General features: G+C 36.9%; 1 protein-coding gene across 1 annotated transcript in view; it reads right to left on the reverse strand.

The window, feature by feature from the left end:
• LOC134654258 (ankyrin repeat domain-containing protein 6) overlaps positions 1–26,950 on the reverse strand; it is a 104,920-nt gene that overhangs the window by 13,872 nt on the left and 64,098 nt on the right. The window contains exon 2 of the mRNA XM_063509725.1: positions 10,187–10,297. Coding sequence (XP_063365795.1) covers positions 10,187–10,282 — 96 coding nt within the window. The 5' untranslated portion in view covers positions 10,283–10,297. The remainder of the gene's footprint in view (positions 1–10,186; positions 10,298–26,950) is intronic.

The raw sequence follows: 26,950 nt of genomic DNA on the forward strand, positions 1-26,950 counted from the left end.
AAGTTTATCTCGACATAAACGCCAAACACCGTATAGCGTTAAAAAACACTTAGGTACGATTTTAACAAATTACTGCCCGATAGAAAACTCCATAAAAGCATAGAACGCCAATTAAAAGTGTCAAAATAAACCATAAAAAATTTGGTACCAATTTACTGATGACATTTTATATCAACTACAAGATTTCTTATTACCTTCGCAATAATGCTGAAAACCGCTTGATTTTTATTTTCCGGCAAACACAAAGTTGAGTACCTAATAGACAAATTAAAGATGTGCTTAATTATAATTATCAAGACACGAGTGAGGTCACTGAGGTCTTGATTAGAAAGTAAAAAGTAGTTTTTGGTGCTAAAAAACGCACCGTTTCATTGTAATTTTTAGAATACGACAAATTTGGGTCATATAAAGTAAAGTCATATACTTAATATACACTGGAATCAGGCCCACGTCTCTCCTGTGACCATATACTTTTTTAATAACATACATATAGTCCGTCAACCAAATCTTGTCAGTAGCAATGTAAAGCAAACTAAAGTAGGGCAACACTCAAAGAGCAGTATTGCGCTAAGAAAAGCAGCAATGTACATCGAACCAACAGTTTTTTTTTCCGCTGAGCGCGCCCTGCGTACGTCAATTCAAATTGTCACTCGCGGTTTATTGAAAAAAATTGAAACATGGACGGACAATTTAAAAGCGATGTTAAAACAATGTTAATCAAAATGATGAACAAATTTGAAGATATCAAAAACAACTCCTTATCGTAGTGCTTATATTCTCTTTGTTCCCTATCTATGTCTTCTAAGTTTACTAAAATAAAATCATATCAAAATGCAGATAATTAGATAGTGCATATATTTGTTATTTACAATATAATATGCTACTTGTTAATGTAAATTAGTGTACTGTTCTGGATGAATATGACATACCTGTGTAATTTTTTTGATTGGTATATATTGTACAATATACATATTAAAAATAAAACAACTGATATTTGGGTGTTTATTTAATTTAAAGGTAAATAAGATAAGGGTCACTTTTCGACTTGGTTGCGTTGTACACGTACATAAACCGCCATAGGTAAGTATTGTCTGAAAAGATACTACCTACTACGAACGCCTTATATTGGGCAAGATTTAATCCTGCAACAAACATGTATGGATTAGGTAGATATTGCGAAAGAACGGCGATATAATCAAGGCTCTTAATACTGTTTAAAAGGTTTACCTTTGTAAATAGTCACAACTGATTGCTGAAAATATTAGACATGTGGGCCTATGGACGGTTTCCAGGACACAATTTATGGTCTTGTTGGATAGATTTAGGCATACGTTTTAATTTTATTTATGCCTTTTAACCCTAAAACAAAAAAACTGAACACAATCTTAAAAGTTCGAAAGAGTTCTTCCAATACTTGTCATAACCTCAATTTTTAGTAATGTTTACCATCAACGAGCATGATTGTACATTGTAGGCCCCTTAGCTTTGCTTATTCTTATTGAATGTATTGGTATTTAATGGTGACAGCGCGAGCGCGAAAATGACAAGTCTGTGGTGACAGCAGAAATATCTCTTGAAACAGAAACGATTCAGAATGAAAACCAAATGAAAACAAATAAGGTGACGGCTGTCATTCACGGTCCACATTCCACAGATAAAACACAGATGACACGCGTTTTGGAATTATTTGAACAAAGTGTTGCTAACCCGCGATTTTTCAAATTTGCCGCCTTTTACTACTGACAAGATTTGGTTGACGGACTTTAAACAAGCGTAGTTGTAGTTATTAAGATGATTGATCAAAGAGATCGTTAAAAATCAACCGTTTCCTTAATACAAATATACCGTAAAAACCGATACTAAACGAGAAAAAAAAACATTAAAGCGCACTGGCAATCAACAAGGCAAACATTAAAAAAATAAGCCATCAACGGAATGTTATCGACCGATCCGATTTAGTTCACATGGTTATTAAAGGCTAGTAACCGATTTTAAATTCTAACTACTTTGAAATAAGGTGCTAATTCTAAGTAACATATGCGCTATAATCATAAATAATCCAAGCGAGTTACTACGATAGAAAAACTCACACGTCCCATGTCTAAGGCCGCATTCGAACATTCATTACATTATTTGATATTACTCATTTCAAATGAGATTAAGATTTATAAATTTCGAATGCGACCCCTGTGTTCGAGCGACTTTAGTCCCTCCGTACAAAAATGAACTATAAAACTTTAACTGTAAAGTTGATTGTTAATTGAAAGTTATATCAGGTGTGTGCGAACGTTATCCACTTCATCTAAAATGGATATGGAGTAGGTAGAGCTACATTTTTTATTGAGATTCGTTCGATATACTAATTAAATGAAGTGTAACAGGAGACCAATTTAAAGAATACTCCTATCAGCCTATCGCCATGTTCGCTATCACACATAAGGAAACGCGTATACTTGTATTTATTTGAATACATACTTCCTTGTGTAATAGTTACCTATTTTGAATGTTTTTTTTCGCTTTAACTCAATGATACCTATCGTTCTCGAATCTCGGGTATCGTTGGATAAGGCCTTACAAAACGAATAAGTGTAAGTGTAAGGCCTGAGTGGACGCTCGAAGCGGAGCGTTCGGCGGGGCGTGCAGCGTGGCGTCGAGCTCACAAGTGATTTGAGCAGCGTGCACTAAGGCCGCTCCTATACGTTTGCATTTGTTTAACATGCACGCCGCACGCCCCGCCCCGCTGCACGCCCAACTTGAGCGTCCACTCAGGCCTTACATTACACTGGGTTTCAAACAACCATTTTATGATAAAGTAAATATTTTCGGAAATAATTGCTTCGAAAGATAAAAAATATGTTTTTATAGACATTAAAAAATGTCACCAGACAAGTAAAGTAGGTGTTAATAATACGATGGCTTCCCTTATCTGCTTGTATCTGAACGATTCAAATAAGTTTGCTACTTTATATTTATGTGAAATGAGAACCGGCAAGTTATCTTGCTCGAGTTGCTCGTTTAAATAACTTACAATATCTCTCTATTATGCTTGGATGGATGGTAAGTATTTTGGGATAAGTATATGGGTTTAAAAATAAAACGAATTTCATCCAAACTTTTAAATAAAAAAAGTAAACAAAATCTTTAAGGATGATGTCTTCCTTTTTTAAACCTAATCTAACCTAATTGGTTGAAAATAGAGACCTATATTAAAGGCTATCTGAAACATGTTGCGCGAGTGACTAAAAATAAGTGAGTTAAAATTAGTATAAGAAAAATATATTCAGATATAGCCGGCAATATAAATAGGAAGTAGTAAGTAAAAAACTACCCAAACTACGGGATCTCTAAATAAAAAAACCTATTAAACGTCTCGCAAAACCTTCGCAAAACCCGCTCGACTTATCAGGGTACCGCATCAAGATTATAAAAATTAATTCACATCGCAAATTGACAGACAACTTTTTTTTTAAGATTATCCCAATGATTTAGTGGCCAGTATCTGTAGACGTTATAATACTTATAATCTGTGGACACGATCCATCATTTTAAATTGTCTATGGTCGTTTTTCTGTCGTTAACTTTGAAAGTGGAGTAATTGTTTTATGTTTTTTATTATTTAGCGTCGTGAAAGTAAGTAGTTTGTCTCACGTCACTTGTTTTAACAAGATAGATGTAACGGGTTAAAAACACTTCGACAATACTGAGCCTAATTGTGAGCAAGCAAGCGTAATATAATTCGTCTTAAAGTGTCGAAATATACGCGAAAGAAAGCAGAAATGCAACAAAAAATAAAGATATTTGCGATCAGGTTTTGCCACAGGTACAAAATAACTTTAACTTATAAAATGACCTTCAACAAGTCCAGTATAACTTACGTATAATATCTTTTATAAATGTTTGAGAGATCAAATCAATGTTGTGGTGGTAAAATTTTTGGCCGAGCAAAAGCGAAGGGTTCCGTTTCAGCTTGGGCAAAAATTATTTCGTGTGACCGGATGTTCTTGTCTATAGGTCGCATTTTTCAACCAATTCTCGTGAAATCGTGAAAATTATAAATAAATAATTATCATTTAAAATGTGGCAACTGTATTCAGTTAAATTAAATAAGGAATTCTCGATACGAAATTAATTATAGCTAACATTGCGCTGAAATATTGCCGCGTGCATTGTGTCATACAATATGCCGTGTTACATTGTATGTTAATGGCAAATCGCCACGCTATGCATATTCCTTGTGTTCGTATGGAAATGCAGCCATGAAAGTCGGCAAAAAGATGAATAAGAGTACGTATACTGAAGCCTACTGAACACGAAAGAAACGTGCATTGTCACTAAACTACAAGAAATATACATGCATAGTCAAAAAAATAAAATTACCTACCTATATTTTATTGAATTTATGGAAACTATACTTGGTCAACCAGATCTTGACAGTAGAAAAAGGCTAAGGCGAAAAATAAAATAGACATGTTCTTTCCGTGGACCCTTCAGGTTCTTGTATCTCTACATTATTTCAGTACTGGGTACTTACTGTATTGTATCCGCACCGTACCACTTAATTCTTGTAGATATAAAACACATACCAATAACTTCTTAGTCTAATCACACAAGATTGACAGGCCCGCTATGATCCGACGCATATCAAACCTCGTAATGTAAAAGAACTATTCTATAACTATAATATATTCAAGCAATTTCTGTAGCAGGTGTGTGAGATTGATCGATGGATTATGATATTATGAATTTGACATGTTGGTCGACTATCATTTTTAATTTTAGAAGCTTGAACATCTATTGGAGTGGGATAAATATTTATATTTATAGTGTGAATAAGTCAAGTATACGTAGTTCGATTAATAAGTAATTTTTAAGATATCGAGTACTTATAAACGGATTTTAATATTTAACACCTGTATTTTGTCGTAACTCTGATGTTAATCATTATAGTCTACCTAGATGTACCTACTCATAGTAGGAACAAATAATGTCATTTACTTATTCATGTTTACATAAATTCTGATATTACATTCTTATTTCTGCCTTATCGTGTCTTACACAATAAGACCTACCAACGTATTTTTCTTATTTTGGTACATATATCATAAAAGGACTATAGAGGTTCTAACGAGTCGGTAAAGTGCATGTGCCAATTATTGTGACACCCCTGTAGCCTTACCACGAGTTTGACAACTAACTCGACACTGACATAATTCCCTAGCGTGTGCGTAACTTACTGTCTATGCATCTCGCTGGTACTGGCATATTAATGAGAGCGAGATGTATAGAAAGTTACGCGCATATTTCAGTGTCAAAGTCGAGGTATTAGCCGTACTGGAGTTTCAGGCGTCAATAGGCTAGAGTAACTGCTTGCTATCAGTCAAGCTGTATGCTTGTATGCCACCGACTTGCATAAAAAAACTTAAGTTTTTATAAAAACTGTAAATATAAATCGGATATGTGCTCTAAATACTACCACTATGCACTACAGCAAAATCAAGTTCTCAATGAAAGTCAATATAAAATATGATGGAAACAGTATTCATTAAAATATGAACAGACACCACAATGGCCGACAGAACCGGTCTGAAGACTCTGAAGTTCTCTGAACCAGTTATTTTGTAGTACGTTAACGACTAGTTGTTCCTCTTGGTGTTGCGAGCACGGGCGAGTGCAGTTCTTAGGGAACCAGTGGAAAACTGAGGACATATGTCATGTTCTGAACAAATTATGGAGGTCAATTCAAACTTACATTGTGATATCAAAATGATGTCAGTAGCGCGTAAATAGCAAAGTAGGGAAACTTTTCAGAAGAAAATCCAGTGGAATCAAAAGTTGGAGACCCTCCACACTAGCGTCTTTTGAGCGTCAGTGTCTAGTCAACGCTACGGAAATTAGTGTTGCTGCGCGGTTGCACCAAAGTTGCGTCAAGCAGCAGCCAAGGAGTTGACTAAACGCCGACGCTCGGGAGACGCTATTGTGGAGTCTAATATAGGAGTAGTTGTACTAAGCCATCTCTAATCTGTCTGCTTACTGTTCTAACCTATTCGGCGGCGATTATGTCAACGAATAGAAGTTGGAAGCCCTGGCGGCGATTGGCACGCTGTCTACGGGGCCTGTCTAACGCTCCGTCGCGATCGAAACGCATCTGCCACTGTCGCACTAATACGGAAGAGTGATAGAGATACACAAAGCGTTTCGTTATCGAAGCGATAGCGATTGTCAGCTTGGCTAGGCTGGCTGAGGCCCTCTCGCGAAAACCGAAAATCTAATCTCTATCGCTCAAACATGCAAGAGAGATAGAGAGGCAGATAAAGAAAATTTCAGATTTAGGTTTTCGTGGTCGATCCTCTGGTTTGTACGAGTGATCAACTCGTTAACGTTGGAGCGATGCAAATGGCATCTATGCGCCTAGATGACGGTCGATAACGATACGGAATAATTAATCGAGAGCTTATATCGAGCTGGTGAATGAGACGCTTTAAATAAATTATTATTTACGACAGAAGTGGATCTAGTCAAATAAAAGATGTATATGCGTAGGTAATAAATTAAAGCTTGATTGACCAAAAAATCCACTAAATAGGTCCTTTAAGGGGGTAAAAGAGAAGAGGTGCTTTTTGAAATCTTTTTTTTTTCTTCCTCGCGTTGTCCCGGCATTTTGCCACGGCTCATGGGAGCCTGGGGTCCGCTTGGCAACTAATCCCAGTAATTGGCGTGGGCACTAGTTTTTACGAAAGCGACTGCCATCTGACCTTTCAACCCAGAGGGTAAACTAGGCCCGTATTGGGAATAGTCCGGTTTCCTCACGATGTTTTCCTTCACCGAAAAGCGACTGGTAAATATCAAATTATATTTCGTACATAAGTTCCGAAAAACTCATTGGTACGAGCCGGGGTTTGAACCCGCGACCTCCGGATTGCAAGTCGCACGCTCTAATCGCTAGGCTGCTTTTTGAAATCTATAGCTAATAGAATAGGAATAAATATGATGTTAGGACAACTTTCAGGTCATGACAATGACAAAGAGACCAATATAATAAGGGAAAATGGAAGAAGAGGAGGTTAAGAGCAGATGGGAACTAAGAATTTGCAATGACGAAGCAAAAAACCGCAAATTTGTCGTATGAGGCTGTCAAACAGAAGGCCTACGATAGATAAGTACCCTTACGTGGAATTTCCAATTAGTTACTCTTGTTGAGACTGTCCCGCTACCTCTTGCCTGTATCGCTAATTAGGTACATATTGTAGTAGTGTGTAAAGGAACCTTAACATTGATATGTGTAACGCTGCCTTAATAAGACTAGACTGACAGCTATGACATCTAGCCCCGCCTTCTGCTACTATTGACAGCTACACGAATAGGATCTATCTCCGTATCTAAAAATGTTAAATAATTATAAAGGTGATATAATTTTAAAATAAACTACCATTGAAGATCTCAGACATTGTTTTATTAAAGAACAATACATATATAGGTATGTTAAATGTTACTACACAATAACATAAATTACAATTGGCGTTTTTGGCTCAAATGGAAAACGGGATTTTAAAAAGCATTTAAACAGAAGGAAGTTGTGAGTTAGGTGCCTAAATCTCTTTAAATGACAGAAAGTATTTTGCAGAAATTTAAATCATTTCCGGTTACCTTAATGACCGTATGAAGAGGTTTAAGATTTTTGCTATAATGCTGTAAGTATGCCAATTAACATTTGCAAAATAAGTAATAGGTAGTTTAACAAAATATATCCGCTATTTTATCCGCCATTTGGTTTCACACCCATCAAAACGACGCATTTAAATCAATCAGTATTAATTTGCTCGGATTGATGACAATGATGACTGTAAACACATCAATCATTAGCATCCGCCATTTTGTGGACAACAAATTAAAATGGCGTCGTAACGGCTACTGGATTTTATCACCGTTCTTTTAATCTAACTTGTATTTTACTCAAAATTGCTGGTTAAGAATATACCTTATTTAAAACATTATAAAGTTTTAATTTGAAGTTAATAAAGAATTTACATAGGAGGTTTTGTAAGTTGTATTTATCGTCTTTTTATGTTTTGGACTCGACCATTCAGTCGATCTAACTTGTATTTTACCCAAACTGGCTGTTTAAAAAGCTACCTTATTAGAATTTCAATAAAGTTGATATTCAAAGTTTATAAGGAATTAAGATAGGAGGTTTAGTTAGTTGTACTAATCTTCTTATCTTTAAGATCTTGATCGATGAGGTGATTCTGGGATTCGGTTTAAGTAAAGTTAACGATCAAGTTACGAGGTCGATTGCGTTAATCTGCAATTTTGGGGTTCTAAGAAAAATATAATGATACCATAAAGTTTACGAAATATTTTGTCGGAATAGTGAAACTATTTAATTTAAAAGTTTGGCAGATGAAACGAGTTCTATTAGCCTGATATGGATCTAATTTATATGTGATCCTTGAATACATACTATCTCAGTAGACGCTCAGTAAAAAAATGCGTTACTTTTTTGAACACTGTGTAATCTGTGTAAGTAAATCAAGCGCAATAGAAATAATATGAAGCCTTCTAAACCTTATTTCAAGGATATAAAATCTACTAATAGTCAAGTGTTGCTGTTGCATGGAGAGCGTAAAAGCCGACGACGTTCAGCCATGATTGATAATGCATAACGTGGGACAGTATCACGAAAAACTAAGCCAGCCTATTCTAATTTTAACAGGCATATTCTAATTTTAATACTTAACAGGATATGAATTAGATCTGGATTAGATATGGATCTGATCTGTCTGTGTCAAAAGTGACATTTTTATTGTTTTTTAAACTTTCACAATTTTTACTCATTATTAAATTGTACAACGGGACTTAATCGCGTATCTAAGTTTTAAGATTTACCTCCGACGTTTCGAGGACGGCGTTGTCCCCGTAGTCTCGGAGAACTTGGATACGCGATTAAGTCCCGTTGTACAATTTAATAATGTAATCGTTATAAACAATAAAATAGCGAATAGGCTAAGTATAATGGTCACATTATGTACGTAATATAATACACGCGAAGAAATCGAATTCAACGACAAAACATGAAATATCGATGCATTAATTACATTTTATTTATCGAAAGTACAATCCATAGACTCCCTCCGCAAGATAGAGCTCGCCGCTCATCGGTGCATTTGTGCCATTTGTGCTCCTTAAATAGCGAATTAAACCGTACATTTAAGTTAACATTAAACTTTAGCGTTTTGAACAGAAATTGCGAAATTCGCTATAGAGTCCTTACAAATTATTATATGAAATATAGGTTGTCAATAGTCAAAGTGTAATATTAATACAAAATATGAAAGATCCTCAACAATACAACACTATCTACAACAATTATGAGAAAGGCTTTGTACGGAGACTACCAGTTTTATTTTAACGCATGTGTGGACTGAACGGTCGTGGACGTAATCAAAGACTCAAAATAATGTAAAAAGTGAGCAGAGGCAGTAAGTACTAAGAAAAAGACGAATACGGGATCTTGTGGTAAGTAATCCATGTTACAGAGAATGGTCGCACATAAATTATAGATCTGTTGCACCTTAACTCAAAGCTATAAAGGTCAGATTGGCTTGGGCGGTGAGAATCAATTTCGCAAACCATCAATTTGTTCGCTACAGGGTGCCAATTCCATATTGGATGGCTACTGAAGTAATGTTGCAGCTGTATGGAGTGAAATACGCGGGAATATTGCATTTTAAGAGGGTGTTAAAGTTGTTAATAGGTAAAGCTGAAATGTTGTTAATGTTATGACTTTAATTCAGAAGCTGTCAGTGCAATTGTGGTTAAAACTCATAGGATCGATGTTTGGATTTAATTTAAAATGGGTACATTTCAAGTCGATGAAATAATTGCACAAGTACCTACTAACGTACTCCTATAACGTATCCTACGTCGACATTTCTTTAGCTACCACGATGTAGGAATTGCCATTAACGGTACAGCGCCATCTATCGGACGACTCAGATCACGATGCGCGAACTGCGAGCGCATGAAACTGCGCGGTCGTGCTTTTACACTGTTACATTACTGAATCATCTCAAGTCTCAAGTTCAAATAATTACTCGAGTTATTTAAGGATTTTACGTCGACATTTCGTTAGCGCGATGTAGGAATCGCCACAACCGTTACAGCACCATCTATCGCACAATGAACTCACCTCGTCGACGACATCGCAATGCGCGGGCTGCGCGCGCAGGAGGCTCGCGAGCCGCGCCGCGTCGCCGCGCGTCGCTGCCTCGAGCACCGCCGACATGCGCTCACACCATCACTGAAAAAAAAAATGACAATGTAGTTTATGGTTCACATTAATTATACTCTGTCAAGCAATTTCCGTCAGTAGAAGAAAGCGGCAAATGAAAACAGAATGAATGAATTGCAGGCGCGAAGGGATATCGTCCCATAGAAAATTTGAATTTCGCGCCTTTTTCTACTGACAAAGTTGTTTGACAGACTATATGATAAATACCAACATGGTAACACTGATTCTGAGCATACTCGGGCTAGTGTGGTCGATGGAAAAGTCGCTTCAAATATAATGAAATTAAGTGACATGTTTTATTTAATTCACAACTCAACTAAATCACTCACGTACTTAACGTAAACAATTTTCATTCGTTTTCCAATCACGAAGTAGTTAGCAGTTGCTAGGTACTTTAAACATAACGTGAACATAAGTTATGTAGCTACCGTACAAGAGTCCATGTACCTACAACTTATATAACTTTGGAATGTTGATCTGCTTAAATACTTAACAACTATATTTGTTATAAAAGTCGTAGGCAGTTACGCCTTTTCCCTTCTAAGTCTATAGAGGGAAATGTAAGGTATCGTAAAAATGGCGTTAGTTTTTCTTCGTAAAAGCAATTATGTACCTTTAAGAGGCGCGTGCTATACATACGTTATTTCTCAATAACTTAAGTGTTTTAGATTTTTAAAGACTGACATCTAGTTAGCAGCGGTATTTTTTAATCATGACGTGGAAACAGGTAGGAGTTTTTTTTAAGGAATCCGAATGGTACTCGAGAGTTGTTCATAACAGACGGTCTAGCATGAGTTGCGTTCTCGCGCGCGACTCCTACATCAAGCTCGACTTCAAGTATGGACTCGCGCGCAAGAACGCAACTTATGCTAGACCGCCAGGTGCGATTAAAGGCAACTTGTACAATTTGTCACAAGGCTTACCTTGGAGAAAAGCGCTTACGCTTCACTTTTTGGAGCGCAACTCTGCTTTGCCCTAAGGTTGACTAGTAGAGAATGTTATTGGCATTTAGGCCACCTTTTGTACGATTAGTTTTTCTTGTGTGCAATAAAGATTAAATAAATAAATGTACCTACATTTATAAAATCTATTTCAATCTAAAGTCTTAGTAATATAAAGGAACTTAAAGAACAGATAACTTGCGTGTTTTGGAGCGTGGAAAGGTGCTTTTCTACACTCAAAACCAATTAAACGAGTCAGCTTGTATGGAAATCTCTATAACGTGACCTGTTTTCATTGCTCTTGAGTGTACAACACAAAACAAAGTATAAAACCACTTTGTAGAGCAATACCCAGGCACAATAATAACAGGGCGTTTTATATTGACAGGTGAATGCGCACTTTTTACAGAAAGTAAGTAAAACAAAAGAAAGGTGATGTTCGGAGGTCAACTGCAACTGCAATACTGTTGCGGCGTCGTTGTTGTCGCCGCTTTATCTGTCAATATCCTTGATAAAATGATTGACGGAATGAATTTAATAATTTCGGCGGCAATGCGGCGGCGAATGTCACTCATTTTATCAAGAAAATTGACACCAGCGGTGTCAAAAGTGAAATTTTTTCAACGAGAAACACTTCTTTTGACACGATCATATCCATAACAAACTCATAAGTTTCATAACCCGTTATAAGAATCAGAATACGACTCGTGCACTTCTAAATCTCGAGAGTAGATATATTATGCCCCGCTTTCATAAAACGTGTTTTAGCAGAAAAAAACGTAACGTATGGGCTTGACTAGAAGGTATGCTTGAACGGGATCGTTAGAATTCCGATTAGATTTACTTGTCAATCTACTAAAAATGCGAGTCTAATAATTCTTTTCTACATACTATTAAGAATTTATGGAAACAGCCGGCCTAGCCAAGGTTACAATCGCTATCGCTTCGACAACGAAACGCTTTGTGTCTCTCTATCACTCTTCCATATTAGTGCGACAGTGACAGTTGCGTTTCGATCGCTACGAAGCGTAAGCGATTGGCGTCTTGGCTACGCGGCCAGTTGAGTTTATCAGGTTCATATTACCGAAGGGGAGCCGATAAGCGGCGGAGCGGGGGAAGGGGCATATATACATATTGTATTTAAAATTTGATCACAAGGCAAGGCAAAGCAGGAGACTGCTTACCATCAGGCATGCCGAATGCTTGTTTGCCACCGACGTAGTATAAAAAAGTTTTTTAGAGTATTAAACTACTTAATAAACTGCACTTATTAAAAGTCAAGTTATAACTTCCGTAAAAAAAATATGGTTGGTAAAGTCGGTTTACGGAGGATAATTTTGCGTGATAACGTCATAAGAAAACATTGATGAAAAATTGCATACTTTTATTTATGAATTGAATTGAATTATTATTCAATTATTATCGGGGGCGTAACTTTACCATGGAGATCTGTCTACAACGTTACCTACCATGGAGATCTGTCCACAACGTGAGTCTTTTTCGTGCATGCTACCGGTGTTTATCGATTTATAAGACGTTATCACGTAATAAATCACGTAAATATTAAATCATGGCTAAGTAATACGTCAATTCGTTAATACACAACTTACACAAGTGATATTCAATATCCAACTGCATTCCTCTACGTCCACAAACCGCAAAGTTCAAACACAGTGCTCTCACGTCTCTAACTTACCATCAATACCTCATCATCATTAAAAAATAAAACAAAATACCATCATCAAGACCAATCAACTATAAACCCTATCGCATCAAATTAAAGTTCATTCTAGAATGCATTTATCGGAAAGTTACTGCACTTTGATCTTGAACACTAGTCGCCATTTTGTTGCAAAAAGAATCAACTGAAACTACAGTGACAGTTTCATTTTGAATCTAAACATTAAAGCCTTAAAATCGATTTTTGCTTGTTCAAGATTTCTTTGTAGATCTGTCAAGATGCCGGTACGTTTTGGTACATGTTATGACTTTTAAATTATAGGCTATGACGTGCGAATACTCGTGGGTAATAGGGGAGGTTATGTGAATTAGTGCCATAATGTAATATTGTGTAGTTATGGAAATTGAAGCCTGTATTTTCAAAGTAACTGAAGCCTGTATTTTCAAAGTAACTGTTGATGTTTTTATTGTACCTACTGCTTAGCTTCCTGACGCTGTTTTAGAATAAACAAATTAGCTTCAGAAGTCATATTATTATGTACATATTTACAACTGAATGCACGTATTGTTTGTGCCACGTAGTGTAATTTTTTTACCTCTAGTGTAGTTGATTAATATGTACAACATAATAAGTTCCCAGTTGTTATTTACATTATGGAAAATTATAGATACGTAACACGCTATCGTATTTATGTAAATAATACCCGTAAAATAACTACAACTCAATCATATGATATAAAAAAGGAAACATGAAACAAAAGCTCATCAAAGCCTCACATACAAACCAAAAAAGGTGTGAACCGATGTACCTACTTAAAAAGTACAGAAATTAATAATTAATGTAGTGTGCAAACTCACGTTTTTATGAGTGTTTATGGTCTGTGGATAATTGAAAGTAATGAGAAACGCACGATTGGCTCCTAGGCGCACACTTCTTATTACGCACGCCGACCAGTTGCATAATTTTCTGGTTACTGGCTTGAAAATTAAAGCTTTGTTGGACTAGATTTCTAAAAATAACCCTACCGCACTACAATTTTTTTTAACTAGAATAAGAATAAATTTTATTACAATTAATAAAAATATCACTATTTTTTGTTATTTTTTTTTGTAAATCTTATTCGACGAATTTTGTTTTTGGGAAGATTTATATATATTATTGACAGTTTTACTTAAAAGGAACTTAACTTGAAATTTAATCATATTTTTATGAATTACTAAATCTATTACTAAATCATCAAATAAAAAATTGTGTCCTATTTATTAGTATAGATTATTAATCAGACCCGTTTTATACTAATCCTAAATTAAGAAAACGCTCAAATTATAATGTTAACATTAAAATGTGATAAAAAAACTCGTCCACGCTCGTGCTTCGAAAGTCCACCTCCCAAAATGGAACCAACATAAATTAATCTTATTTTATTCCTAACTTGGCGTATGCTAATGCAGTTTTTACCATAAATATTTTGTTAATATGCTCAGTATGTAATTATCGGTTCTAGAACCAATAAATAGTAGTGGGTTAATAGTTGGAATATCTGGTAATTAATGTAATCGGTGTTATTTATGGGAAATGAAAACGGCGGCGATGTATCGATTGATAATTATAAAATGTGTAAAAAAACTTTAAATATTTGTATTAATTTTTTTTTGGCTCCTAACTCTTACAACAATAAAAAAATCCATTAATCAAACGAAGGGGCACTCAATAAATATCAAATTTTTGAAAAATATGTTCTATAATGTCAATAACCAGAGGGGAAAATGGGGACTACGTTTGTATGGAAAAGCGGTTGTCCCCTTTCCTCTTAATAGAAAGAATATCTGGTAATCTAATCTATTTTATTTATGGGAGATTAAAACCGATAATTTGTGTGCTAATTTAAAAATGTTAAGCGAAGTTTGACCAAAATTATGTCAATGATCCGTTAAAAATAAACATATTTATTTTGTAATGTCTGAGTGTCACGCGACTAATACTTTAATGATAAAGAGTGAAAGCTAAGCTAAAAGTCAAGCATGTTCCCACACTGAGGGTTAGTCTACGGAGTCCCTTTGTTTCCCATAAAGTTTTAAGTCATAATGTATTGTTTGTCTTATTATCATTAGTCATAAAACTTAAAACTTTTCAGGATTTTCTTCAGGTTATCCTATATATGGGCTAGGTAAGGTTTGTTTTATGGCCCCCCGCAGGTTGCTCACCTTGTAGTGGTGAAGGGGCTTAGTAACCGTTCACGGTGAAGCGAAGAGGCAACCAGGGCCGGCCTGTTTGAGGTGCGGGTTGGCCCGAGGAGGACGCTCCAAGTGGTCTTGTTAAGCCCGCTTGTGACGCGTTGGAGGTGGACCGTCGAGGAAGAGGAGTGTCGGTATTGCGGTAAGCCGTTCTCCCTATCTTCGGCGGCCGAGGTGGGATCGCAGGGGAAGAGGCGTGATGGTATTACGATACGCCACTCTCCCTATCCCCTGCGAACTTGGCGGGGCCGTTCCGCTGTAGCGGCGTTGGTGGGGCTACAGAGGAAGAGGAGTGTCGGTCTTACGAAGTGCCGTTCTCCCTATCCTCTGCAGCCGAGTTGTGGTCTTGCGGCAGAACCATAGACCTGATCTGTCGCCGGGCGCCGGGGAATTTTCTGGCGTCCGTGGCTTCCTTGTGGCGGGCTCGGGGGGGTCCGCTACAGTGCAGAACGGAGGCCGAGGAGGAAGGCGCGTCGAACCATCTGGCGCGCCTAATGTGAAGGGTCTTCGGGCATTCGCGAAGGAGCCGCTCGTAGGCGGCTGTCGCCGGTGGGGTCGCGGATTAGTACGCAAGCGTTCCCGTAACCCCACCAATAGGACGGCGAGGCGGCATATGGGGGGTTTTTAGTGGGTATACCGTGGGCCTCATTAGCCTAGACGGGAGTCCGACATAACCACTCGGGTCACCCCTCGCACCCGTGTGGTATGCGGAATGCATTTTCCCCCCAATAAAAAATAAAAAAAGCGGCCAAGTGCGAGTCGGACTCGCCCATGAAGGGTTCCGTATTTAGGCGATTTATGACGTATTAAAAAAAAACTACTTACTAGATCTCGTTCAAACCAATTTTCGGTGGAAGTTTACATGGTAATGTACATCGTATATTTTGTATAGTTTTATCATTCTCTTATTTTAGAAGTTACAGGGGGGGGGGACACACATTTTACCACTTTGGAAGTGTCTCTCGCGCAAACTATTCAGTTTAGAAAAAAATGATATTAGAAACCTCAATATCATTTTTGAAGACCTATCCATAGATACCCCACACGTATTGGTTTGATGAAAAAAAATTTTTTGAGTTTCAGTTCGAAGTATGGGGAACCCCAAAAAATTATTGTTTTTTTTTATATTTTTGTGTGAAAATCTTAATGCGGTTCACAGAATACATCTACTTACCAAGTTTCAACAGTATAGTTCTTATAGTTTCGGAGAAAAGTGGCTGTGACATACGGACGGACAGACAGATGGACAGACAGACAGACAGACAGACAGACATGACGAATCGATAAGGGTTCCGTTTTTTGCCATTTGGCTACGGAACCTTAAAAAAGGTTTGTTTTATGGCAATCCTGAAAAGTGACGCGTTTCTGAACCAAATAAATTATGACTAACGAAAATGCGGGAAAATAATACATTATGACTTAAAACTATTTGGGAAACAATAGAGACCCTTAGTATACATATGGACTCTATAGAGTAGTTCGGGATATGATCAGGAATTATGGGGGATTGTTTTACCTAGTTTTCTAGGGAAGATAATAATAAAAACACATTTTTACATGTGCCTTAAAAATAACTATCAAAATATTACAACGGAAACCTGATACTCCTAACATTGGAAGCTGAATGAATGGCAAAATATGCGTACAACATCGATCGTCGATCGGGATCGCATTTAAATTTTTAAATAGCATCATTTGTACGCAAGATATTTAAATTAGCTAGAAAAAGCTCCCGACGAATAAACGTTTTATCTGTATGCGGACAAGACATAATATATGATATTATTAATATCATTCTTTCTGTCCATTCAATTTTCATATTGTTTTATTTTATTCCTATCATTTCTTTTTTCGTATTCCAGTTTAAATTACCTATAATTAATTACAATTAAATAATACTTAGCGGACTATTGATTTTCTTCAACGATTTTTTAATGATACTTAATACTTAGTCTCTTTATGGACAATAAGATTGAAGTGCTTAAATAATATATTTGAAACATATATATTACTGTTTTCACTTCTGGTCAAAATTACTACACTATCGAATTTTGTGCAACTATTTTACTCGTGATTTAACTATTATGACAGCTGTACCGTTATTGTAAGCAAGCAAAAAGCGTAAATTCCATGCAAGTTATAAATAGTTATTTGTTTCACAAGGGGGCAAAGTTGTTGTTTAACCGCTCGTGCTATTATTGATACCCGAGCAAGCGAAAGATTCCTTATAAAAGATTATTAAATATTTATCATTCAAAATCATCATTTAAAAGTCAATTCGACCAGCAAACATAAGAATACAACTCAAAATTTGCATTTGATTACTTTGCCTCACATGTGAATAAAACGCAACTTGCTATCGGTTTTTGAACAATCAAGAGAGCCTTTACCAGTTGGTGTGTTGAAAATATACATGTTAACTACCTAGTATGCAATATTTAAGTCATATTGCATACTAGTAACACACACACAATATAGGTAAGTTATAAAATACACGCTACAGTACAGTAGTAAGCAAGAACTATATCACTTTAGCCAACACACTCGGTAGGTACCAATGTGACGCACAATTACCAGCCTAGTACATTACGACCATTCGACTATTATGAATTCCCTGACCACCCAGTAGTTTACCTTATCCGTTCCCACGAACACAATGAAATCCAAATTCACATCACCTTACACCATTGTGGTTTACTCGGCTGACCTGACTATACTGATCCTATTGTAGTGGCGAATGAACCGAATCTGATCTTGGTTGGCTTTACGTATGTCAATCATGGAGTGCTTAGTGGATAAGCGATAGCGATTTCTCAAGGATAAGCGGTAGCGATTGCGCGGCTAGTGGGCGCGTTTATGTCTTTTACTCTTAACCTTTTCCACGCCGTGTCAAACACAAAAGCTGTCACTCAGACGCCACATCATTGAAGTGTCAAAACTGAAGTTGAACTTTATATATACGTAGGTCGATGTTGCTCTATGGTCTGTGACCGATTAATCGGTCTTTGGCGTTGAACCTACGGTGCGGATATATCGGTCATTGGCGTCCAAAAGGTTAAGAAATCTGTCGGAGGCATGTAGTCGTATAAGGTAGATCCTAATTTAACAATTTGGTTTGGTAACTGGTTTTGATACCACCTTGACGATGTCTTGGTGATTGACGGGCATAATTATCACGCACGACTTTCACTTCATTTCGCGTGAGCAATACTCAGGTTCGTATCAAATATCAAAATAAGATCAAAACTGTAATAAATAAATCTGAATATGTTACATAGATTGTAAATTACAATGTAATGCTTACACTGCAGTATAATGTAACTAAGGATTTAACTTTGGCCTAATGTGCTAAAAATACGTCATTGATTTAGGTCTTCCTACAAATATGCAAGTTGCGGCAGGTATCCGAAAGGTAAAAACTTCTCGGAAATTTCAGGAAAATATACTTACATGGTTACCCATGCAAAAATAACAAAAGTAAGTATCCGAAAATTTTCCGACGTCACGTTTTTGGTTGGTATGGTCGCCCCGTGGTTAAAATCAAGAAGTCAACTCAAGTTTTAAGCCTTCTTATAGTACCTCTACCGCTCTCCGCTCCGCTTATCAACACGAGTTGAACTCACAGCAATAATTCTTAACAATAAGGAATTATTTCGGTCCAATGCACACGCCCTGCCCTTCCGATACAACCGATTTACATTCGTATCCCGTCTGTACAGTCAACAAGTCAACATCATTTGCATACATTGATATTAAGAATCTATTCTTAGATAAGCCAAGTATAGTAGAACGTGAATGTCACGTAAATGTCAGTTGCTCACGTGTACAGAATTAGGCTGATATCATTAATTTCTTAGCACTTCACTTATGTGTTGTGTTAGATGTGAATTAGACCTACGTATGTATAGGTTAATTCACGTACCTAATGACTTTTGTCAGAAACAATCGGCCCGATCCTCATTTAGAATCGTCATTTTTGACACTGACATATCTAATCCATATCGTATCTATACGTAATATTTCATGTATCTTAAAGTTCGAATCGGGCCAAATGTTGTTACATGCACATTATACAAAGATAATATGTAAACTTTGTAGATGGTCAAAAACGCTAGGTAAATGGTAAATGCAATATATGAGTGTGTAATTTTAATACATACTTTAAGTTCCCAGAAATATGTCAACGACGAGTGACAAGAAAGGCGTATAATATCGAAGAACATATGGGGCATTATCTATGAAAAGGGACCTTATTGTCGATGGCGCTTGCGCTGCACAAAGTCGCGCGGCATTATATTTATATCGGAGCATCTTTTATAATGGCGTTAGCACCATCGACAATAAGGTCCCATTTCATAGATAACGTCACATATATTCAAATTCAAATCATTCTTTATTCAAGTAGTCCTAGCCACGAGCTTTTTCAAATAGCCGTACAAATATAATTTTAATTTTGTATTAAGCGGAAACGTCTGCGAGTCCCACCCAAGACAGTGAATTTTTCCACTTTTAATTTATTTCGAAGCTTAAATATAATTTTAATCTAAAGCAATTTATTGATGTCATTATTGTTGACTGTACCAGTTACTACGTTCAGTGGCTGATGTACATATTTCGCAAGTGTTCGCGCTCCGATAAACTTACGTCTCGTCTTGTTAAGTAATTGACTGTTACGACCTCAGGAAGTGGCTTCCTTTCCTAATACTACAATAGATGATGTGCCTATTGTTTGAAACATCAATGACATGATACGTACGTACGTACGAATAGATAATTAATTGTTACAGTTAAAATTTTTCATCATATCACCAGTCATGAAATCAAAATAACGTTCTACATTTCATATTTCTAGGTTAGTACCTAGACCTTAGGGTAGGACCTAGTCCTACATTATAGGGTGGCCCAAGAACACGTTGAATATTTTTCTTAGTTAAACGTTTTTTACAAAACAGCACATTAAATATATATAGCTATAATAATTTAACTTAAACAAAACGTATTATCTTAAAAATATTCTTGTACTTTAGCTTTGATACACAAACGCAAATGTATGTTATTACTCGTATTATCAACTTTTTCTTGTCACTCGTTGCCATGGTTTTATTTTTAGGCATTTAAATTCTCCAAACACGCTTTTTTGTGAAACTTATAAACCCTTTCCATAGAGGGTCGTCTACCAAGCGTGTCAGAAGAAGGTGGTGGACAATGTCTTCTAACAAACTATGCTACTATTGTCTCTTGGCTGACCGGACAGAATAACAACAAGAAATAGTTTTAATTTTAATGATTATTTGTGAAAAACTTTTTTTTGACAAGGTATTTTTGGCGTGGCCCACTGTAGGTATGCAGATGTATTGCTGCCTACATCAAAAAACCTAAGTTCCATTAAGAGATTTGAATTTGAAAAAAAAAAAAAAAAAAAAAAAATTAAGAGATACTAATTAAGTTTTCCTTTTGCGAAAGCAAACGACTGAACCCTATCAAGCGACCCAGTAATTCAACAAGTCTCCATTTTGACCGACATGTCGGCGACTTTATCCAAAGATAACTAGACGACAGTTGTATAAAGATTCTATCATACGGCCATATTTATAGGTTTGTACAGTCACCTACAATAATATGTTATACACCGAAGGCCGCTACAATATCGGTCACGTTTTTTTTGTTGACACCTTTGAAAGCTTTTTATCTCTAGATATCATTTAATTTTCATTTTAATATTTCAGATATATCTTTACAGTTCGCATTCAAATGTATGTACATCATCATCTTCCTCACGTTGTTCCGGCTTTTTTCCACGGTTTATGGGAGCCTGGGGTCCGCTTGGCAACTAATCTCAAAATTCGTGTAGGTACTAGTGTTTACGAAAACGACTTCTGACCTTCAAACCCAAAACGGGAAACTAGGCCTTCTTTCTTGTTTGGCCCGGTTTATAAAAGTCTAGTAATTATTCTACATATTGAGAGATATCTCTTTTTGTTAAGCTATTAAATACATCTTTTTTTATTAAAAAATAGATTTTATTAGATACTTTTGACGCATACTCATATCTCGCATAGTCTGATACACTACTTTTGTGGCCGACTGTACAAGGATTTACTGGTTGCCTAACCGGTCCCGTATTGAGGTAGAATTAAATAGGATGGCGGTGTGCGAACCGCATAAGACACTAAGACATTTAATAAAAAAATAAGGCACAAAAAAGAAGTATAAATGTAGAATAGGTCAAGTTTACTAATTAATAATACCTATTTTACAAGATTGTCATTAGGTACCTACCTGCTTGAAAGGATATGTATATTATTGCATATGGTTCTCATGGTATTATATTTTAAACAAAGCTATTTTTTATTTATTGAAAAATATGTCCTGGCTTGGAAATGGAAAAGACCAAGCCTCCAGGTGGGTGAGACGTGTCGTACCGTAACAATACCTATTGTAAAAATATTGGTATCGTCTTGGGTCGTCCCATTCGTTTTTCGTCAAGTTCTTAAATTAGACCTATTCTGCTTTCGTCACGCATTCTACATTGAAAGCCACCGACGATTGTGACGAATGTAGAATGGGTGACGAAAGCCGAATAGGACTAATTTAAGAACTTGACGAAAAACGAATGGGACGACCCAAGACGATACCAAAATATTTTGTTTTTCAAGTAACATCTTCAAAACTTTGCAGCGTTTATACGTACACCGTAAAAAAAAATTAAAAGATTAAATAAAACTAGGCCATGGTAGGGTAGAAGAATTTTGTTAGAGATTCATTTGATTTGATTATAATAATTGATAAATAAAATCGAACTAGTGGTCCCCTTATTTATTCTCAGCCCGCACAACCGTTTTTTTACTTCACACACGCCGTGAGCTAAAACCAGAGCAAAACATAGTGTCAAGTATTTCTATATACTTATACAAAACATTTAATCAACATTCTCACACGTGTACCTTTGGAATGCATCAACTCCTATCACCTTTTACGGTGTACCTAAGTCAGTTTTTACCCCTTATCAACTGACTAGCACCTTATCAACGCATCTAGCTAATTGAACGATACCGAGTATTTGTACTCGCTCCTATACGGGTATTTGTACCCGTTCCAGGATGTCCTGGACTGCTGATTGCGAGTGGATAGGAATGTGGGTCTATTTGAAATGGCTTGATTGCTTCACTGAGCATAAAACAAATAAATCATCCGAGTCATCGGGCGGGAGGGCTGCGGCCCGCAGTCTGCGCCGGTGCGTCACCGTTAACGCAAGCTCCTGATGAACTCCTCGGTACGAAGTGAAACATGTCGAGCGTTTTCGACTTAAAATACGTGAGTGACCCGTTTTTAATATATTTAATTTTAAATTGTAATTAATTTAACTGGTAACAAGTAACAACCTAAGAACTGTTTTGCGGAAACTTTGACATTGATGTAAAAAAAATTGTAAACGTATAAAATGTTTAAAAAATTATATTATGATTATGACTAGTAGATATTTGTTTCTATAATTCGTATTGTGCGGGAATTGTAACCAAAACGTTAATTTTATTCTAAATACAACTAATTATTATGTCAAACGTATAAAAGAAACGGACATATTATATACTCTTCTCTTCGTTTGCCTTGACAGAGAAAGATGCCTTTTAAAACTCAAGGATACAACTCCAAAGCAACCATAATATATCAAAACCAAATAAAAGAGCGCTTTTCCTGTTACAACGACGACAAATTCCATAGTCAAGCTATAAAATGTCAACGTCAACCGATAATCGGCAACCAATACATCGGACAATGTGTGAACGATAAAAAACATCATTAAACCGGCACGCGGAAGACTCTGCTCGTATAAAGTATCTCGAATGGCGGCAAAAACAAAATGGAGATTGCCCGTGACAGTTTTTGTACGGTGATATTTAAAAGGTGATTTGGAATAAATTGATAATCCGCTAACTTGAACGTTGGATGCAGCGACAGCGGTATTTTTAGGATTACGGTAGTTACTGAGACTGATTTTTATAAGCGATGTTATTTAAAAGGAGACCGAGCTTTGCTCGGAAAGCATAAAAACTCAAAAATACGCGTTTTCACAGAGATGAGACTTAGCCTTAGCTAGATTGATTTTTCGCCGCCGAAAACCCCCATATAGGAAACATCGAAATCGTAGGAGCCGTTTCCGAGATCCCCGAAATATACGTATATAGGTATATACAAGAATTGCTCGTTTAAAGGTATAAGATTTTACATAGTTACAGATTTTTGCCAATCCTGGTTTTCAATGAACTGCGACATTAATAATGATAACGGGGTTTAGTTACCTACTATGTAGTTATGAATACCTCAATGTACATATTTAATTTGCAAAAAAATGTATATGTACTTTATTTGTTTAATAATTACTATCAACCCGCCCCGGCTTCGCACGGGTTAGCAAATGATACGCAGGTAAACCTTCCTCTTGAATCACTATCTATAAACCGCATCAAAATCCGTTGCGTAGTATTAAAGATCTAAACATACATAGGGACAGACAGACAGCGGTGAGCGACTTTGTTTTATACCATGTAGTGATTACTCTTGATAAGTATTTACTCCGTAACGCCTACCACCCATAGGTCACAATCCAATGACCCCATTCGACTTGTCATTTAAATTTAAAACAATATTGCGTAACGCATGAGATTAGCGCTGGTTTATGTTATGTTTCCGGCTGTCGGTATACAATGGCTCCCGCTGGGCTTTTATTTCATAGCTAAGCTGGCAATCGCCTCAACATACCATTATAAATGTAACTTCGATAGGTATATAAGTACTTATAAAGAAAAAAAAAAATGACAGAAGAGCTAGAGGAAGAAAATGATTGGCTAATCGCTATGGCTATGCCCGGCAGCCATTCTCGAAGTATGTTCCGCGGACCCCTAGGGCTCCGCAAAGCCTCTGTTGGGGCTCCGCGAGAATACATTTGTAGGTAATAATAAGAAAAAAAGCCACTTCTTCTATAGGTATATCAGCCAGCCTATTATGGATAGCTTTATCCATCTTTATCCACGTGATAAAATAACTGTCACTGTTTAACACCGTGGGAAAGAAAGTGACGGACACCGTTTTATCACGCTGTCACGTAGACAAGAACGACCATCATATCCGTACTGGTCCATGGTGAAAAACGGTGTTTTTTAATTTGGGGCTCCGTCAAATATTTCGCTTTTCAAAAGGGTTCCGTCACCAAAAAAGTTAGAGAACTGAGGGGCTACCGCGAAAACCAAAATTCGCAAATTGCGGGGATCTTTCTATTTTACTCCAATGAAGGCGTAATTAGAGTGACAGAGAAAGATGCCCGCAATTTGCCAACTTCGATTTTCGCGGTTATAGCCCTGGATGCTTGGACTGTATATTAGAAGTGAGTAGCAGGTTAGCGTTGGGAACAAATCCGAACGCAGCTGGGGTCCACATTATGGTCATGGTGCCATCGTTAAGCCTTCTGGGAAACTTTAGACTTTCAAATAATGTCGTCAAGCATTGTAATAAAACAAAATTCGCGGATCAGCCTTATGTTATGAAAACTTATGATATCTATTCTCACGAAGCAATTTACTTCATTTTATGTTTCCAAATCTCTGATAATAGTGAACGACCTACTACTAGCTTAGTCGGTAGTGGCAAGGAGGGCAATTCAGACTTCCATTCTGACATCGAGACGCTTATTTAAACTGATGTTTAAATTTAACTGGCATTAAGTACCTATGCTGAGTGTTCACCTTTTTCAGTGTTGTTACAGTGTACAATGTTAGTTTTAAGTCTCTGATATCATTTTGATGTCAAAATATAAGTTTGAATATTGGTCTACTAAATGACATTTGGTTATTAATCGCGAATGCATTTCACTTGTACTTTTGTCCGCACATGTAGGGTTCGAATCCTTTTCTAGTAAAAGGTGCACCTGTAGGCAACTGTTGTAATGACACGGTAGTTTCAAGTTCTATAGTAGCTGATCCGAAATGGCCAATGCCGGCGGTCACAGCGGGCCGGCGGCGCCGCGCGCGCAGGCATTCGTCTCGCTGTTCAATGCGAGATGCATTGGATGCGCTTAGATGGGGTTCAGCGTCTGCGTGTTGAATTTTTCTGTACTAGATAGATATTATCTATAGCTATCTAAACGTCTACACTTTGCTTTGCACATAATAAAAGCTTAATCATAAAATCTAAATACTAAATCACTTCATTAAATCGTAGGCCCCTCGCTTCGCGCACAAGTGCGATGGTCACTTCAGAGGCTTTTGTAACCTCCAGACAGCCGTTACATAAACAAACCTTCATACTAACAACGACACATTAAATTGACTTTTAGTAGATCTTATACCATTGCAATAAGAGTTACGATTGGTCAGTCAACTATGTACAAATGTTAGTTTTAGCTAAGCCTTGGCAACTTTAGCTTAAGTAGTGTACTTAGCTCAAATGAAAAACGCTGTATGTCTATGGAAATTGTAAACACATACGTCATTGAATAGCTAAGTTACGCGTATTACTTGTTATGGACGAAGGTAACATGTCTTGAAAATCTCTGGTCCATTTGCCATGTCAGTCAATATTTATAATAAAATTCCAAAGTCAATACAGGTGGAAACAAACATAAATAGGTAGATTTAAAGTGCAATTAGAGCGATAGGTATCTAATTAGCAAAGCATATTATTGTATCCAAGAATTTTTAAGTGAGATCTAGATGTTTAGTTTAAGTTAGTCTGTTATGTTGCTATACCCTTGGAGGGTTCATGTTGAAACTGTACTTAGCCCTAAGATCCTCTGTACACATGAAATGCAATAAAATATATGAGAGTGAGTATGAGTAAGATTCTTAACCAAAGGCACCTACTGAGTTAGTACTTTGCTTCTGCTTGCTTAAAATTTGACCTCTGCCGTATCGTAAGCAAAAGAACAGATGTTCTTATTTAATTTCTGATTGATGTATACGTGAGTAAATTTTGTTTACAGTACATATATGGTGCTACTTTCCCGAACTAGTGCGGGAAATAGCACTTTCCGTGCGTATGTCGAAAGTTTAAAGTGCCATATGTACTGTAAAACGTTGTACGATACACGTGCAACTCGTAATCTGCAACTCGAGTCGATTTAAAACACTCCCTTCGGTCGTGTCTTAATTTATCGCCCATCGTTTCGAATTTCTTCTTTTCCGCACTTGTTAATTAAATTACAAAAGTGTCCATTGGCCTTTGCGTCTATTGCAGACGATTTATGGTGCAAATCGGAGAGACAATGACCTCTCCAGAATTAACACCGCCTGGGACGGAATTAAGGAAACGCAGGGATGCCCAGCACCTGCATTACCCTCTCGGCTTCACTGTCTTAACCCACAGGAAAGGCGAGCCAATACGTGTGGAGGCAGGTCGGCTGCAGGAATCTGCCGCTTATTTCAGGTTGGTCCCTACTCGCGCCTTACGGCAACTCCATACCAGGATTTAATTTTGGAGTATCCTTCTCCTAGATGGATTGCAAGCCAATGCTAAGAGGTCCATCTCCCCTGTGACGAAACAGCTTTTTGCTTCGTTCGTGGACTTAGTCGCCTCGTACGACACCCTTATCCCATGTGAGGGTTATGCCGTGTGGTGGCCGGCTTTAGAATAGTGACAAAAGTGTAGGTGGTATGTAAATAAGTATATTTAAGAGCGGACATAAGTGTATGATGTACGCCGCACATTGGTCTTAACTCTTTACCGCATAATACGAAGTCAATATTATTGAACTCTATTGACAGCTATTAAAGTTCAAATTTCAACAAAAAAAATATTACATGGAGAGGGGTTA

Source organism: Cydia amplana, chromosome 14, assembly GCF_948474715.1.
Source record: "Cydia amplana chromosome 14, ilCydAmpl1.1, whole genome shotgun sequence".
NCBI classification, from domain to species: domain Eukaryota; kingdom Metazoa; phylum Arthropoda; class Insecta; order Lepidoptera; family Tortricidae; genus Cydia; species Cydia amplana.